General features: G+C 45.6%; 1 protein-coding gene across 17 annotated transcripts in view; it reads right to left on the reverse strand.

The window, feature by feature from the left end:
* Nucleotides 1–17560, reverse strand: part of itpr1b (inositol 1,4,5-trisphosphate receptor, type 1b) — a 109132-nt gene that overhangs the window by 9385 nt on the left and 82187 nt on the right. For all 17 annotated transcript variants that reach the window (XM_031567207.2, XM_031567217.2, XM_031567203.2 and 14 more), the window contains 8 exons: nt 15160–15282; nt 8461–8636; nt 5862–6026; nt 5227–5416; nt 4897–4992; nt 3777–3922; nt 3115–3280; nt 792–952 (listed from right to left, as the gene is read on the reverse strand). In XM_031567207.2, the coding sequence (XP_031423067.1) occupies nt 792–952; nt 3115–3280; nt 3777–3922; nt 4897–4992; nt 5227–5416; nt 5862–6026; nt 8461–8636; nt 15160–15282 (1223 nt within the window). The remainder of the gene's footprint in view (nt 1–791; nt 953–3114; nt 3281–3776; nt 3923–4896; nt 4993–5226; nt 5417–5861; nt 6027–8460; nt 8637–15159; nt 15283–17560) is intronic.

Consider the following 17560-nt stretch of genomic DNA (forward strand, 5'->3'; position numbering starts at 1 on the left):
TTACAGAATGGATGCAGAGGAATTCACTGTGTCTGGGGTGAGGGTGGGGGCACGTTCTAAGGGGGTGAATGAATACAATCAAATGCCTTTATGCATTCCAAGAGCTCTAACACTGACTGCTTTAACCCTGGACTGGAATCTTTTCCCTGACTGATTTTATTTGCTAATCAAATGTGTTGTTCTTAGAAGTTCTCCCCTGCCCCTGTCTGCGTTATTGGGTGGGCTTGGAGGGGGCTGGTATTGGGGGCAGGTAATGGAGCAGGTGGGGAAGTGTTGTGCCGGAACACAGGCCGGGCTTTCCCACACTACTCAACAGCTAGTCATCATGAGGCAAACTCTTGCCCTCTCTTTCCTTCTTTCTCTTTCCATCTTTCCTCTAGTCTCTAAAGATGACATGAAGCACAGGAAGAGAGTGAGCACATGTGTGTGTACATCTGCATGTATGTCTGTTTTTTTTAATTTTTATATACAATATTTGAATCTTGTCATATCTGTCTTACTTGTGAATCATGAAATGTCTGTTTGAGTGAGAGAGAGAGATTATGGGCCCTAGTTTGAGGCCCTAGACAAAATCCACGTCTTGCTGGAATTTGGAATTTATAATCAGAGTCTAAGACAAACCACACGAGAGGAATAGGCAATGAGAGGCAGCCCCGAATCCCAACACACATTGGTGGGAGAAAATGTGTACCTGTACTACACCTTTAAGACATTTTTGACAAAAGCAGCAGCTAAATGAATAAATATAATTGTAAAAGTAGAAGAGCCAGAGGTAGACAGAGGCTTCTCACCCTGATCATCTCGGCCACGTAGCTCTCGGGACCCGTGTACTCGGTGTGGTCCTTCACCTTCACCAGCACGATGAAGAAGAGGTAGTGCCACATGTTGTGCTCCACCTTGATGTGCTCCTCAAACGTCACCGTCTTGTTGTCGAACTTGTCTCTCTCCAGGCCTGTGGGGGTTAAACACTGTTTCAAATACTCATCGCACAGAGCCACACACAACCACTCAAGGACTTTAAGTGGGGTGCTGTGTGAAAAGGGGACCATATGAAAAAGGTCTGTAAAAAACAAATAGGAATCATACTTGTCATGTACAATGCTTGCATGATAAATCTGTGGTAAAAAGCTTGCATAAACATTTCATACTAAAATGGCATAATTCCCTTCACACATGCAAAGTAGGTCATATATAAAACATATATACGCTTTCTGTTAATGTCTCTGAAAGGGGCCATCATTGTGTGTTTTATACTTTATAAAAATGATTTTTTCCCATATGGGGTAAGAAAGTAATATGGACACTGTATGATATCAGGCGATTATCCAGTTATAACTTCTTTTAAGTCTCTTCCCTAAATAACATCTCAGTCACCACACAATGTCATCCATTCATAACGCCTAAAGACACAGAAATAGTCACAAGCTATAGCTTTTGTAAACATGAGTGAACAAACAAATCCATACGTGATTGAGTCATCCAAAAGTGACAGTCTTGTGATGGTCACGACCATTTTCTTTGTTTTGATCGCTTTGTGACTTCCTAACACAACACGATCACAAGGTCAACTCTCTGAGTGCCTGTATCTATTTTCAGGATGGGGAAAATGGGAGTATTGCCTCAGCCAAAGAGCAGCATGTGCCGAAAGCCCTTGTGAATCCCTTAAGATGTTTTATTTTCTCGAAGATTACAATGATACATATTAAATTACTGTGGGAAATACAATGGGCTGCCTCATACTTAGCTTAAGCTAAGCATGGCTAACTAGACAAGAGGCTTTCTCCAGAGATGGAACCCAAAATGATAGACGACAACATGCTAAAAAGACAGACGGAGAGAGAGAGAAAGAGAAAGAAAGACAAGGGCAATATGAGAGGGAGGCAGAAGAAGCGGAAGCACATTGTTTTGGGGTGGGGAGTGTTAACTGTGAGCTTGGTGAGGAGATGTGGCTGGCTGCACACATGTGCACGGTCAAGCACGGAGACGACAGGAACAACTCCTCCGCACCAGCCATGACTAAGTCTTCTGGGAAGAGGGGGCTGTTGTGATGTTTGCATCGTCGAGCACACACACTCTCTCTCTCTCTCTCTCTCACACACACACACACACACAGCCCAGCCCTAGTGCCCATATCTGATCCAGACAAGCAAATGGTGAGTCAGGATCATAAATTAATCTCAGCTGTAATATTGTAAAATAAGACTTTGACATCTAAATTACCTTTCCAAAGTAAGCTACCAGTCCACCCCCCCCCCAATTCTATCTGTTTCCCATACCATTCAGACTATAGTACACAAGCTGGCTCCTTACAGGTGGAGTGTAGGTATCTGTGTGTCTGGGTACTGTCTTGAATGAAGCAGGTGTATTAGTGTAGGTTTTACACTCTATATGGAAGTCTAAGGTGTGTAAAATGTGTGTGTGTGTGTGTGTGTGTGTGTGTGTGTGTGTGTGTGTGTGTGTGTGTGTGTGTGTGTGTGTGAAAACCTATCATTGTTTGCCTGAAATGTTGTGGAAGTATGTGTGTATGCTGTGTGTGTGTGTGTGTGTGTGTGGGTGTGAAAACCTATCATTGTTTGCCTGAAATGTTGTGGAAGTATGTGAGTATGCTGTGTGTGTGTGTGTGTGTGTGGGTGTGAAAACCTATCATTGTTTGCCTGAAATGTTGTGGAAGTATGTGAGTATGCTGTGTGTGTGTGTGTGTGTGGGTGTGAAAACCTATCATTGTTTGCCTGAAATGTTGTGGAAGTATGTGTGTATGCTGTGTGTGTGTGTGTGTGTGGGTGTGAAAACCTATCATTGTTTGCCTGAAATGTTGTGGAAGTATGTGTGTATGCTGTGTGTGTGTAGGCTTCTTATGGCAGATGTATCAGATGGTGTGTGTAAAGTGTGTGTATATTTGCGGGTGTTTTGTGTGCGTGTGTAGGCTTCTCGCTGCAGATGTATCAGACGGTGGGGGTAAAGTGTGTGTATATTTATTCATGTGTCTGTGTGTGTGCAGTCTTCTCACTTCTCACGCATCTTAAGCAGGCTGTGTGGAGGAAGAGCGTGTGTGTGTGTGTGTGTGTGTGTGTGTGTGTGTGTGTGTGTGGGCGGACGTATGTGCAGACATCTCACCACAAATGAAGCAGGTGGTCTTCAGCACCTCTTCTTTTTTCTGTTTCTCGCTTCTGAGGTCTGCAAAGGTGTCGATAATCACACCAAAGATCAGGTTGAGGACGATGATGATGACCATGAAGAAGAAGAGCAGGTCGTAGATGACCCGGGCCGTGAACAGGGGCTCCTACACACACAGAACCAGCGTGCCACGATCAGACAACTCTGTGGTATAGACCGTAATAACCTTAATCCCTTTAACATTACACAAACGCGCACTGCGAGAGATGTCACAGACGGGTACACTGGCTGAGTGACTGGGCCTACGGTTAGGCTACACCTGCGTCGAGAGCGCAGTGGAGCCAACAGGCCTGATATACAATGAAGCTCTGGCTAACACATTTGGGCTCCCTTTGCATGCAACTAGTCTTTCTCTTCCTCATCCACATGAGTCAGAGTGTCTAAAGTGTATCTTTTACATAAGAGGTCTAGGTGTTCTCTGTGTCCTGACTGTGTAGCCTGGATTGTGTCTCTGCCCTTAACTGGGTTTGAATCCCTCTTCTGTGGGTGTTGATGATAAGCAGGCTAACAGTTAAGCTGCTAACTGTGTCCTTAGCATAGCATTAAAGGGTTTAGGGCATTAGGGTTTGTATCTCCCTCCACATTTGGACATGCGTACGTACCTCTTTGGAGGGCTTGCGGAGGACGTCTCCCACGCCGCCACCGCTCCGCAGGCCGTGGCTAAGTACGGTGACGATGCACATGAGCAGCGAGTCGCAGGAGCGCTCCTTGTCCTCGATCACCACCGCCGATGGCTGGTGCACTACGGCTGGACCCCCCCACGTACATAAAACATTAGTAGGCAGCAGTACAGCAGTTCATACAAACAGACCACCTCTGGACACACACAAATACAAATACCAACCACACACAAACACAGACAGACAGACACAGACAGACAGACAGACAGACAGACAGAGATGCCTACATCACACACAGAAACACAGACACACAAACACACACACGCATATATACAAAACTACAAGGTATTATACAAAATGAAAAACTCGTTTAAAAGTTCATATGGGGACGTTGTAGCTTTGTCTACATAGGCCTCCTGAGTCTGAGTGAGCACAAGCCCAGCATGCGAGCTGGGGACACAGGGTCATGTGATGAACCCATGAACCAGGGGTAAGCTTTGTGCTGGTGAGGTGCTGCTGCTGCTGCTGCTGCTGCTGCTGCTGCTGCTGCTGCTGCTTTTGGACTGGGATCAGGACACATGATCAGCCTCGTTGAACACGTAAGGAGCGCCTAGAGGTCTTAACCCCAGCCTTTTTTCAATGACCCTTCAGACATCGACGTCCCCCCCGTAAATCCAGGTCACACTGGACTAACCCGTGGGTAAAGTTGGGGTTGGCCGAACTTAACAACCTGCCTGCGCCTGACTGTCATTAACCTTTGACACGGGCTCTGCCGTCTGCAACCTCGGCACAACACGCCAGGATCGCTGAGGGCCCTGAGCTGAACCGACTGCCCCTACTGACCTCACCCCATGACCGACATTCACTGAGATTACACACACAGACACACCCACACACACACACACACACACACACACACGAAGGCGGGCTGATATGATGTATGTATGTGACTACATGTGACTGCAGGCCCTTGAACTCACTCACACCCTAAACACAGAGACATTCCTCCAAATGAACTTGCATTCCACATACACACACACACACACACACACACACACACACACACACACACACACACACACACACACACACAGAGTCTCACCATCTACCACAGCCTCTGAAGAACAGTTGTCCCCACTCTCCTTTCGGCACACTTCGGCACCAAACAGGAAATCCCCAAGCATGCTGGCCCCACTCTCTGATGAAGGTAGAGAGATAGAGTAAGAAAGAGGGAGAGAGAAAAACAGAGAAAGAGGGAGCGAGTCAAAAACTATATAACACCTGCTTCCTCTGGTCACACCTGGGAATTAGAATAAAACTGGGACAGCCAAAGCGTACACCTGCAACAAAAAAAAAACTCCAAAGAAAGCCCACGTGATATAAGCAGCACAGAATGACAACAATGATGCCCGTTTGATGTTCTGTGGAGCACCTAGGGTTTTGTTGGGTATCCTGTCCACCGACAGGATGAAGTCGTCCTTGAAGAAGATGTAGCCCACGATGGAGAAGAGGTAGACCAGGATGAGCGCCAGCACGGCCGTCAGCACGATGGAGCGGCCGTTCCTCGTCACACTCTTGATCACATTCAGCAGTGTCTCCTCCCGGTACACCAGGTCAAACAGCTACAACAATACATGATATCAATGATATAAATATGAGCACACTAATGCACTGCCAGAAAATTACCTTGCATGTAGTAGACACACAACTATCTCTCTCTCACGCACACGCACACGCACACGCACACGCACACACACACACACACACACGCACACGCACACACATACGCACGCACACGCACACACACACGCACACATTTGAGTAGGACAAAAGCCGTACGGAAGGCTGACACGCCACAGCGGGTGTGTGTGTGTGTTTATGGAGGTATGTGTGTGTAAATATGTGTGTATGTGTAGACAGGGGGCACAAAGAATCTGTTTCAACAGGATGTGGTTTGCGTGTCAAAGAGAGCATGAGAGACTGTATCAGGCAGAGGCAAAAGAAACACTAAACACTATGAGGAGTCAGGAGGTGTTTTGGGTGGCCGGGGGGGTTGCGGCTCCTTACCAGCAAGCTGTAAAAGAAGACGTGGACGAAGACGCCGAGGCTGCAGATGATCAGGTAGAGCACGTGGTAGAGGAACTCCACATCCAGGATCATGGCCTTGTAGCCTCGCGTGAATGTGCCCCGGTTCCCCGCAAAACTAATCAGGAAGATGACCTTATTGCCTACCTGAGCGTGTAAGAAGAGCAGACAGTGTGGGTGAGATGTCAGGCTGACTGAAGCCCACAGCAATACAAATAAACCAAGAATAACTATGAGCAACTCATTTGAGACCATCCATTGCGTTCATATTTATATATATTTTTTTTACAGAGATATTTTGAGTTACTTGACCAATAAGTTGGACTGATAACTTTTCTCCCACTACATGAGGCCATATCACTTTTCTTCCATTTCATGAGATCACATAAGGCTTTCATTTGCCAAATGTTACACCGCTGTGTGTACATTAGAGGGTTAACTGGATCACAATAGATTGTAACAAAATCAAAAATGTTGAACCCCTTGAACAAACATATTCAATTCTGGAATTAATTATTTAAAAAAATATATATATATTAATTTTTATAATTATAATCTTGCTACCTAAGGTTTCCCAAACTGGCCTCAGATGACCATATGGCCCTAGCCAGCTGCTTACGCTGTTAAGTATGTAGGGCTGACACACTCACACTCACACTACTCTTTGCCAGCTGACATTAGTCTTGTGACACAACAAAGGGCTTGCCTAGAAAGTGTGGGACTTAGAAATCGACTTCAACCTCATGGAAGACAGCATTTTAAAGCATTCATGCATTGAAGCTTGAGATTGATCATAATATTTAGCAAAGTCACTTGGTTATGTAAGAACTGACTGCCAATAAGGTGCCACCGCACATTTACCTCTTTGTGTCGTTTTTTTTAGTAAGATTGTAGTAAAATGGTATTACCGCAGTGCAAGGCAGTCATGATTATCAACTATGATTAGATTAGAAGGCTTATTTTGCACACGGGACAGGAATCTGCATTAGGGTGGTAAATACTACAATATCAACTTGATATGGTGGATAAATCAACACCACCTTTGGAAGACCCCTATGCACTATGCAACATTTGCATGAACCCACTGACCCTACTGACCTCACCCCATGACTGACACTCAGATCACACACACACACACACACACACACACACACGCAGGCTGACATGATGTATGTGACTACATCCAGTTAATTCCTACAATAAGCATAACATTAGTTGTTAAATGTACAGACCCGATAAAATGTTGAAGAAAATGTTGAAGAGAAGAGTTAATAACCATGAACAGTGACAAAAGTCTGAAATGAAACGGTTGCCAACTGTTAAATATCATAGCTACGAATGAACCCGAATGAACCTAAATACATCAAATACAAAAGCACCTTAAAACAAACTCGAATAAGAGTGTGACTGAGATAAAGAGATGAGAAGGAGAGAGATGCCCTGCCTTACAAAAGCCACTGAAATAAAAAGATGCTAAGTCATACATCTTTATGTGATGATACACATGACGGGTATTTCCCATACAGCCTCTCTAAAACAGCGGCTAAACAGACGGTAGTAGATGGCCTAGTTTTATGTTTGAGGTTACTGGAGAACAAACACTTTACTAGCTCACTGAATCCCTCTCATGTTTACAAGCCAACAATAAACCTTACAGACTTCACCTTTTAGGCGATTAAATATCAGCTTTGACCTAAATGTCACTGTGTCATTTTTTGATTATCTTTATCGAACAGGTGCAAGTTTTTGTTGGATTGTGAAATACAATACACATTATCTAAAGTACCTTCAAATGACAAAGGCAGTGGAAATATAATATACAATTGTATAGTAAGAGAATATTTAAGGATGTATGTTTGTCACAGATGATCTGTGAACTGTGATATTATTCACAATTATATACCTCCCATTGTCTATTGCCCAAATGTAGTTCATACATCGGTACGCAGCAATAGAACTGGCCACAGCCTAGCTGACTGAGTCAGGCTGCTGGGGTCTGGAATGTATGGCTCAGGTCTATAGATTCTAACACGTTCCTAGTATAAGAGAAAGCTGAAGACATTTCTTTCTGGTACGTGCTTATTTTTTCATGTCAAATGCAGAGCATTCCTATCACACTGGTTACCTTTTGCAGCAATTCATCTACAGTTTAACCGCACATGAGCTTAGAAAGAGGTACTGTTCCTTCATCATAAGCAATGCAATCCTTTTGAACAAGGAAGAGAAAAGGGGTTTTACAACTAGAGGAGACCAAAGACAGGTGGTCTACTTTGGAGGCTCTGACTGACACCGGAGTGTCACTGGGCCGCGGTATCCCACAGTGACGCACTCCACACCTAACCTCTATGCCCACAGTCCTGGGGAAAAGACCCAGGAGGAAACACAGGGACACTAGGCGGCCAGAGGACGAAAAAAAAAAAAGGTACTCGCACTTCTACACAGATACACACACACCCCAACACAAATACACACACATTTTACACGTTAATTAAAAATGGGCGATGCATTCCAAGACATGCAAATGCAATGCAAGTGCACACACACACCAACTCCAAACTCACTCACACACAGGCCCACTCACATTGAAAGCCCCGAGCAGAAAGAGGGTGGGCTCCAGGCCCACTGAGAATATGAGGCGCAGGATGGTGGAGGCGATGAGGGCGCGGATGCCGTGGGGCTGAGGCAGCACTATAACTATGGCCAACGACACCAGCATGGCCATCCACAGCAGCCCAGACAGGTGAGGCTCCAACGTACCTGTGGAGTGGGATAGACAGAGAGAGAGAAGAGAGAGAGAGAGAAAAGGAGAGATAAAGAAAGGAAGAGAGAGATGGAACATTTCTTAGTCTTTTAACACCTCATAACTGTAATCATGTTTTATATGCGAGTCAAATGAAAGGGCATTATGTAATATTAAGTATGCAATGCAACGCCAACATGAAGTTAGTGTTCACATACCCATCCTGGTGTTGTGCCAAAACAAAAATTTGCATGAACAAGGAAGAGAATAATACGGCATGCCTGAGCTGGCATGATCTGATGCCTATTTTTAAGGTGTGGGGAGGTGGAGAGGACGTCCATTAAATATCACCGGAACAGGCCAACACCTTAACCGCCCTAATTATTCATCCTAAAATGTGAAACACTTGCTCTTGTTCATCATCTGTAGAGGACAGTACGGGCCCTAATTTCATTGACGGCCAACTGGCAACATGCAAACTCTAGCGCTACTTTAATAATCATTTTGTTTTAATTTTAATTTAATACACTGAGCAAAATCCTAAGCGCAATTCTAAGCAGGTGAGTCATCACAATGCTCCCACACGCAACACGCCACACGGGTGCTTTAGTTTAGGCGCAATGGACTTTGCCTGTTGCCCGTCAATGAAATTAGGGCCCTGTGTGTGTGTGTGTGTGTGTGTCTGAGAGTGAGTGTGAGTGTGTGTGCTTGAGTGTGTGAGTGAGTCTGTGTTTCACCTGTGGAAAACATGTTAGGGCACATTCTTACCCAGCAGATAGAAAAAAGGTGGAGGGAAAGGCAAAAACCTTCACACACACACACACACACACACACACACACACACACACACACACACACACACACACACACACACACACACACACACACACACACACACACACACACACGCACGCACGCACGCACACACACACACACACACACACACACACACACACGCACACAGGAGGTGGTTACATAAGACAGAAAAGTGTGACACGGTTGACTATGTTTGGGGCTAACATAGATTCCCCCATAAGCCTACCTGGTATCTGTGTAATCTACACTTAAATCCTGGGGGGCGAAACAGGAACAATCTCAATGGCCTGCTTATGTTAGTGGGCATCTATTTGTGTAACTGAAGTGAGTCTGTATGCTGTATCTACTGTATATCAAATCTACCGTGTCTGTCTGTGTGTGTGTGTGTGTGTGTGCACCAGAGAGTGTTTGTGCGAGACGAGTGGGTGTGTTTATATGTGTGTAAGAGCGCGCTGGAGAAAAATGAGGTCAGTCGGATTTACAGGATCTTCGCCGAGGCACGCAGGCAACATTTGAGCTGCCCCTCCCTCCCTCCCTCCCTCCCTCCCTCCCTCTCTCCGTCTCCCTCTCCCCTCTCTCCGTCTCTCTCCTCTCCCTCTCTCTCTCCCTCCCTCCCTCCCTCTCTCCGTCTTTCTCCCCTCTCTCCATGCGGAGATCACATGACAGGTGGCTGTTACATAACGTGGCAGGCTAAAAATACAGTGGCCTCCTGAAAGATTCATGAGGGCTGGTCCGTGAGCAGTGAGCACGCTCCACGCTATCCCAGGGCTCGGGGCTCTGGGGTTCTGATCCAACTGGCTGCCTGGCGGGTGGCACGCTAAGGGGGAGGGGGCCCGGGGTGGGGGTGGTTTAGATACTAGGGCTCTGACTCTGCCACGAAGCTCAGTTTGCAGCTCCAGCCTGGCAAGCCGACTCCTTCCAGGGCTCGGGAATCAACTTGATGACCGCCGCTGTTCTGCACCGCGTCTCTGGCGCCGGGTCGTGGCAGGACACGACTTCCCACACCCAGTCCCTCCCGTCTTTCCCATGTCTCCTTCTCTCATCTACAGAGCTGACCATGAAAGACACACAGTGGGGGCTCAACTCTTGACTTTGTCGCGGTTTGTCAGCGTATGATAAATATGTCAACTGTACTCGGTCAGAGGTTGCTCTCGACATTCCCCTGGTGACTGAAGACGGCACATGTCAAAGCCTGTAGCCTTACCTTGGACATGGCGCAGGGAAAGTGAGTCTGCAGCCATGACAGAAATCCCATGCTTTCTCCTCTGCATGGACAGGCAACATACACTGACCTACTTTCAGTGTTCTTATCTTATTTCCATGGTCACATTCCAACAGTGCTGGGGGGGGGGGGGGGTTGGGGCGACGACAGGGAGCCATTCAGAAGGCAGCTTGACCAGCCCGCTCACAGACACACCCCTGAGAGGCTGCACTGCGGGCCGAGCACACTAGCGTGCGCTTGCAAATGACTGCTGTTTTTCCACAGGTGACTGTAAGCGGGTTGACAGTAAGGCAGGCCCAAACTGCGTGCACGGCACGCTGAAATGAGTGCACGTTCAAAACCAACAACAACAAAAGTTGTGATGACCTCTCCCTCAATTGGATGACGATTCAAAGCTCCATCGTCTGTGCTGTATGTACCAAATTTGCCTTTGTATAAGATCTGCCACAACACTGAAACAAAATCTTCTATGCTCGAGTAATCGTTAAAATTCTGTTCTAGTGCCAAATGTCAAATTAGACTGTATTATGTTACATAACTTACTAGGTTTTTGATCAGGGTTATCTCCATTTTACTCACACTGTTGTTGTTGTTGATGAAAGAGGCTATATGTGTTCATCCAATGGCAATGAATAACTACCACAGTGCAGACCATTGGGTTCCCTCCACCTTCAGCAAGCAATGGGCTTACACATTAACCACATAATAATGGATGTCGTCACTCCGACCTCATCTCATTAGCATGCATTATGACACTGACGGATTCGGGTGACGAGATTTCACTGTTGGAGAGCAATCAAAGATAAATACCCCCCCCCAATACACACACACACACACACACACACACACACACACACACACACACACACACACACACACACACACACACACACACACACACACACAAAGACACACACACCCTTTTCAGCTCAAAATAGACGTGTCCTGAGATGAACTGTTGCATGGCCCACAGTGAGGAGTGGGGGCAGGGCTGGGAGTTTAGGGGCCCGGGCTGCGGATCACTGCAGGCCACACGAGGCGCCTGTGCCGCATTTCGGCCACCGACAGCTTCCTTGTTCTCCTCGGAGGAAGTCTGAGACAAAGGGGCCAGCCGCCGCTTGACCCCAGGCCGAACAATTGAAAGGTTATGCGAGTCACAATGTTGGGCCTCTGTCTCCGTAACTTCACACGGGGACAATAGACGGCTCTGTGCCCTCGCAAAACCACAATGCTTGGCTCTCAGGGGAGAGGAGTCCCTCTTTAGAGGAACTGTGCTTTGGTTTTAAGAGTGAAAATGCTTTCAGAATTGGAGGAATATCAAAAGCCAATAGCCATTTCCCCAAACCAATATGGGTGAACATAAACCCCACAACTACGCAATGTTGTACATCGTTTATAAAGTGAACGGTACAGTAGTGACATACAACCTTGTGTGGATGAGGGAGAAAAGAACAAAGCAGTAAGAGATTACTGTCATTTCCTGACTAATAAGCGTGGTTTATACACTTATTTTGCCAAATGTCTGCAGCCCTGCGATTAAAACCCGGGTGCGTCCTATACACTGGAATGGGTGAATGGGTCTCTCGCTCTCTTTCTTTTTCAGATACAAATCCCTTTATTGCATCACGCAAAAAACAACATTGGACAGGTATCAAATTTCAGTCTTCCATAACAATAAAGTAATGGGTGTTGTGTATTCCCATCCAATGCTATGGAGCATGGATGTCCATGACAGGTGTAAAACACGGGAGGTCTCATGCCAGTTAACCTGACTATGAACTATTCTAGCCATCTTTAGCGTAGGGAATTATCTTAATAGTTGGTAGTTGCTATCTATCTCTATCAGGACTAGTCGCCCCGTTTCTGCTGCTGAAAAACATCCCCACATCATGATGCTTCCACCGCCATGCTTCACTGTAGGGGTGGTATTAGCCAGGTGATGAGCGGTGCCTGGTTTCCTCCAGACGTTACGCTTGGTATTCAGGCCAAAAAGTAACATTTTGGTTTAATTCGACCAGAGAATCTTGATTCTCATGGTTTGAGAGTCCTCTAGGTGCCTTTTGGCAAAGTGGGCTGTGATGTGCCTTTTACTAAGGAGGGGCTTCCGTCCGGCCACTCTACCATAAAGACCTGATTGGTGGAGTGCTGCCTGGATGGTTGATCTTCTGAAAGGTTCTCCCATCTCCACAAGGATACTCTGGAGTTCTGTCAGAGTGACCCAAGGGTTCCTGCTCACCTCCCTGACCAAGGCCCGTCTTCCCCGATTGCTCAGTTTGGCCAGGCGGCCAGGTCTAAGAAGATTCTTGGTGGTTCCAAACTTCTTCCATTTACGAATGATGGTGGCCACTGTGGTCTTTGGGACCTGTAAAGCTGCAGACATTTTTCCATACCCTTCTCCAGATCTATGCCTTGATACATTCCTGTTTCTGAGGTCTGCAGATCATTTCTTTGACCCCATGGTTTGGAGTTTGCTCTGACATGCACTGTCAACTGTGGGACCTTATATAGGCAGGTGTTGGCAATCCCCAATCATGTCCAATCAATTGAATTTATCACAGGTGGACTCCAATTAAGTTGTAGAAACATTTCAAGCCGTATCAGTGGAAACAAAATGCACCTCAGCTCACTTTTGGGTGTCATATCAAAGGGTGTGCACACTTGTGTACATATGATATTTTACATTTAAATGTTTAATAAATGAGCACAAATGTCTAAAAACCTGTTTTCATTATGGGCTATTTTGTGTAGAATTTTGAGACAAAAAATGAACTCAATCTATTGCAGAATATGTCTGTAACGTAACAGAACGTGGAGAGAAGGTGAAAGAGGTGTGCACTTTCCGGCTTGACTGTACAGAAAATCAGGGTCATGGGTTGACAAATGGCCTGATAAGGAACCGGAACATGGCTTAAAGTATTATTGTGTTTTGAGAGTGTGTGTGCCAGTGTGTGCATGTGTAATTTATATGTGCTGAAAGTTTTTCAGTTATATAAGTGGGTGCCGTTTACATGTGGGGGGGGGGGGCGGGGGGCTTGACCTAGGGCTTGCTATTATGTGGGCATCCGTTTTCATGTATGGCTGAATCACTGTGTTAAGTATCCCATTTCCTACAGGATCCTAGCTCTAGCTCTCTATCTCAGACAGACACACACACACACACACACACACACACACACACACACACACACACACACACACACACACACACACACACACACACACACACACACACACACACACACACACACACACACACACACACACACACAGGGCTCTAATTAGCAGGATTGACAAACACTCAAAGCAGGATGGGATCTGATAGACAGAGATTACAATGGTATTCAGGTGATGTCTTACGCAAAGCTGCGAAGGCTGAGGGTACATGTATTGATAACTGGGCCAAGGGGCTTTTGTCTGGCATATCCAGTATATCAAATTAGGGTCCTCAGTATCACCCTCTACCAAATGGCCACCGAGGGAGATCAGTCTATGGATTCAATTACTCCTCAATTCATAAAAACGGTCAGACATGTAGGAACAAAACAAATGACTTAAGTGGTGTATAGAAAGTACCGCAGTCATAGTTATATGAACATATATCATTCCAGTCATGTTGCATTATGTATATGCAGGGAACAGACATTGTAAGTTGTACATGTAACCTTCACCAGTCATAGGAGGCACAGTAACAGTGTGAAGACTAATTGTTTGTCTGCACATGTCTGTGTAGGTCAGCTTTTTGTACTCCGTCTTGCATTTGGACACAAAGAATGCTGATTTTGGGCATTGAGGTCTCCAATCCACTGAACTATGTGGCTCTCGTGTGACTGAAGTGTGGCCAGGTGGTTTTCTCACATGTACCATGGGTGAGGTTCAGACATACACCACTCCGTAAAAGAAGATTGGACTGTCCGTGCAATCCAAACACTGGGTGTAACCTTGGATATGGGTTACTGCAGAGTGAGCGGGACCAAAATATACAAGTAAGGAATTTTCTTTTTATGGGCGAGTGTGGTGACCTAGTTTACATTTGACTACACATAGCTTGTTGTGCCCATAAGGCACACCGCGGGCCATGTGCGTAATGTGGCTCTGTGAGGAACACATTTGACTAAAGAGGTAAGTTAGGGAGATTGTTGATGATATGGTTTGGTTTTACGACTTGGCTGAGGTCCTGTTCACCCTAACCAGGGTACGTATGAAAAAAACGCATAATTATTTTTCCGTTTAGCCCTTCCGTCCACACTAAAACAGTGTGGCTAGGTGTGGCCTTATGTAGCCTAAGAGCAAGAGTTAATACAGGAGGGATATGAATGGGTAAACATTTTTGTTGAGTCTTGGTATTACCTCTGACAACATGTTACAAGCCGTGTAATAAAAGGTCTGAGGTTCGGCTTTGATGATAGTGGTAAGGTGCAATGGGGTTAAGATCATCTGCTGAAGCAGATATTGGCAGGACAGGTTAGAGGTAGATGGACATTGAGTGCTTGAGATCATCTCACCTCCTCGAACTCCCTCTATGGGGTAGAAGAAGGCCACCAGCAGGTTCATGAGCACGGCCAGGTTGAAGGAGATGCTGCTCCAGAACGACATGTTCCTGGAGCACCAGTAGAGGATGGGCTGGGCTGGAAAGACAGGCGGCAACAGAAATCAAACCTCACTTCCTCTCTCCACAACTAATTCATATATGTCCACAACCACAAACTCTACCACCAGACATGTGACGCTGTAAACAGTGAGAACTACACATTAAAAAATGAAATAAAAATGAAATAAAAAAACGGACCATTTGTGTCAAAAGGTGCCAAAACCACACAAGGCATGCACAATAGTCTACCAGGCAATTTCATTAATGTTCATTAAAAAAAACCATATGGCTGATTCAAAACATCTGCCAACAGGCTCTCTTATAACCACTATGTGTCATTCTACGCTCTTTTGGGTACTCAGTATTTCAGTAGTTTCAATATCAGTTTGTCACTTAGAGGTACAACTGCTTTTTTACGGTTAAAAGTGAAGATTCCAAAACTAAAATGGCTGTTTTTGTTCAACACAGCATGCTCTAGTGTGTGGATGTCACAAGAGCCGGGTGGCACGTGTTTCTGTGAATCAGCCTCTAGCTATTGCAATAAACAGTTCTTGCTTTGTTTTTATTTGCCCATCAATACAAGACGAGGAAAACCCCACAAAGGAATTCTGTCTAAAAAGGTTCCACTTAGGGAGTACTTTCTTTTGGACTAATACTAATCATAAATGTATTGGTCCAGTTGGCCACAAAAGGCTCTCTTTGTGTCTTGCTAAATGGCCTTATGTTGTCTAACAGAACTAATGTGTATCCAGGGTCAACAGGAAATTAGTGGGCAATTGCAGGAACCCCCCTAACGATCATTATAATTCTCCAATTTGTTTGAAAACAAAGCAAAAACTTCACATGCTAAAGGCTGAAGACCAACATGCATTTCTGAAGACCTTTTGATTACTACCCTCTCCTAAAAGGATGCTAACAAGTAGGCTTAATCCATGACGATGAGTATGAGGCATTTCCAACAATACCACCCAACTCCACCCTCACCCCACCACCTATCCACCACCAACTGGCCCACCCACCCAAGCGCCAGGATGACAGATAGGGGGGCTACATTTACGGGGCCAGCTGCTACTGTGAAGTGAAGTTCTTATTTTGCAAAGAGAGGAACCGAGGGAAGGTGACTTTTTTCAGGCAGAGGCCAGAGCTACCGTGACAGCTGACTTGGCTCACTGATTCACTCATATCCGAGGCATCACAAAAACAACAGCGAGAGATGACACACCACCCTGTGGTCAATCGGAAACCCCCACATCTGTCCTACCACCTCTCGTCCTTCCACAAAAATGAAAACAAGCATAGAATTGATCATGAAAAATAGGCCCTATGAGAAGACAGCATTCATAAGTTGCAGATGTGGCAACATAAGGACTGGCCTAGGGTCAGAACAAGAACAGGAGAAAGATTAGAATAGTAGAATACTATTACTATCAGAATAGTAAAATGTCATAAAAGTTAAAAAAAAAAAACCTTTTTGAGCGATGGATTCCATTCTTGCCTCAAATAAAGGTCTGTGCTGGCTTGATATTTGGCCTTAGTCACTTTCTCTTTCACTCTGTTACTCCTGTTTTTGTGCAAGCAGGATCACTGTGAAACCAAACTATTCATCACGTGTTGGCGGTTCACCTCTCTTCCTTTCTGGGAAACTGTGCTCTCAACTGTGCTCTCAGCTATCACTCTCTCACTCTCTCACTCTTCACCAACCTCTTGTCCCAAATCTCTTTCAGTCATCTCAGATCCATTTAGACTATTTAACTTCCCCGTCTCTCAGTCTCTCACTCTCTCTCATTCAGCTATGGGTGAGACCTGTTGACTTTATCCCCTCTAGGGTAATCCCCACAGGCACATACAGAAGGCTATGTCTGGGGCTGGTGAGGGAGCTCATGTGTTGGGGGAACGCTGCTGATGTTTCCCCTGGGGGACTCCCTCCCCGTGCAGCTCATCCCCAATCCCATTAGAGGTGGCAAGAGTGGAACCCTATTTGTCTCCATTAATCTCACAAGTGGCTCACAAGCTCATCTATTTATGTTTCTGCCTCCCAGATGAGACTCCTTCTGCCCAAAGGCATTATATTTTGAAGATAAACAGCTTGTTGTCAACATTTCCAGTTCTCTCTCTCTCTCTCTCTCTCTCTCTCTCTCTCTCTCTCTCTCTCTCTCTCTCTCTCTGGGTGTGTTGGTTTTTACAGCTGTCTATTCTAATTTGAAAGAAGATTCCACTGTGCAAACATCAGACATGTTTGTATGTGTGGGCAAGGACAATCAGCAGTGTGACATCCTGGAAATAAAAATGTCATTGCGCTTGTGTTTATCTGTGGT

The sequence above is a fragment of the Clupea harengus genome, chromosome 5 (assembly GCF_900700415.2).
Source record: "Clupea harengus chromosome 5, Ch_v2.0.2, whole genome shotgun sequence".
In the NCBI taxonomy this organism is placed as follows: Eukaryota; Metazoa; Chordata; class Actinopteri; order Clupeiformes; family Clupeidae; genus Clupea; species Clupea harengus.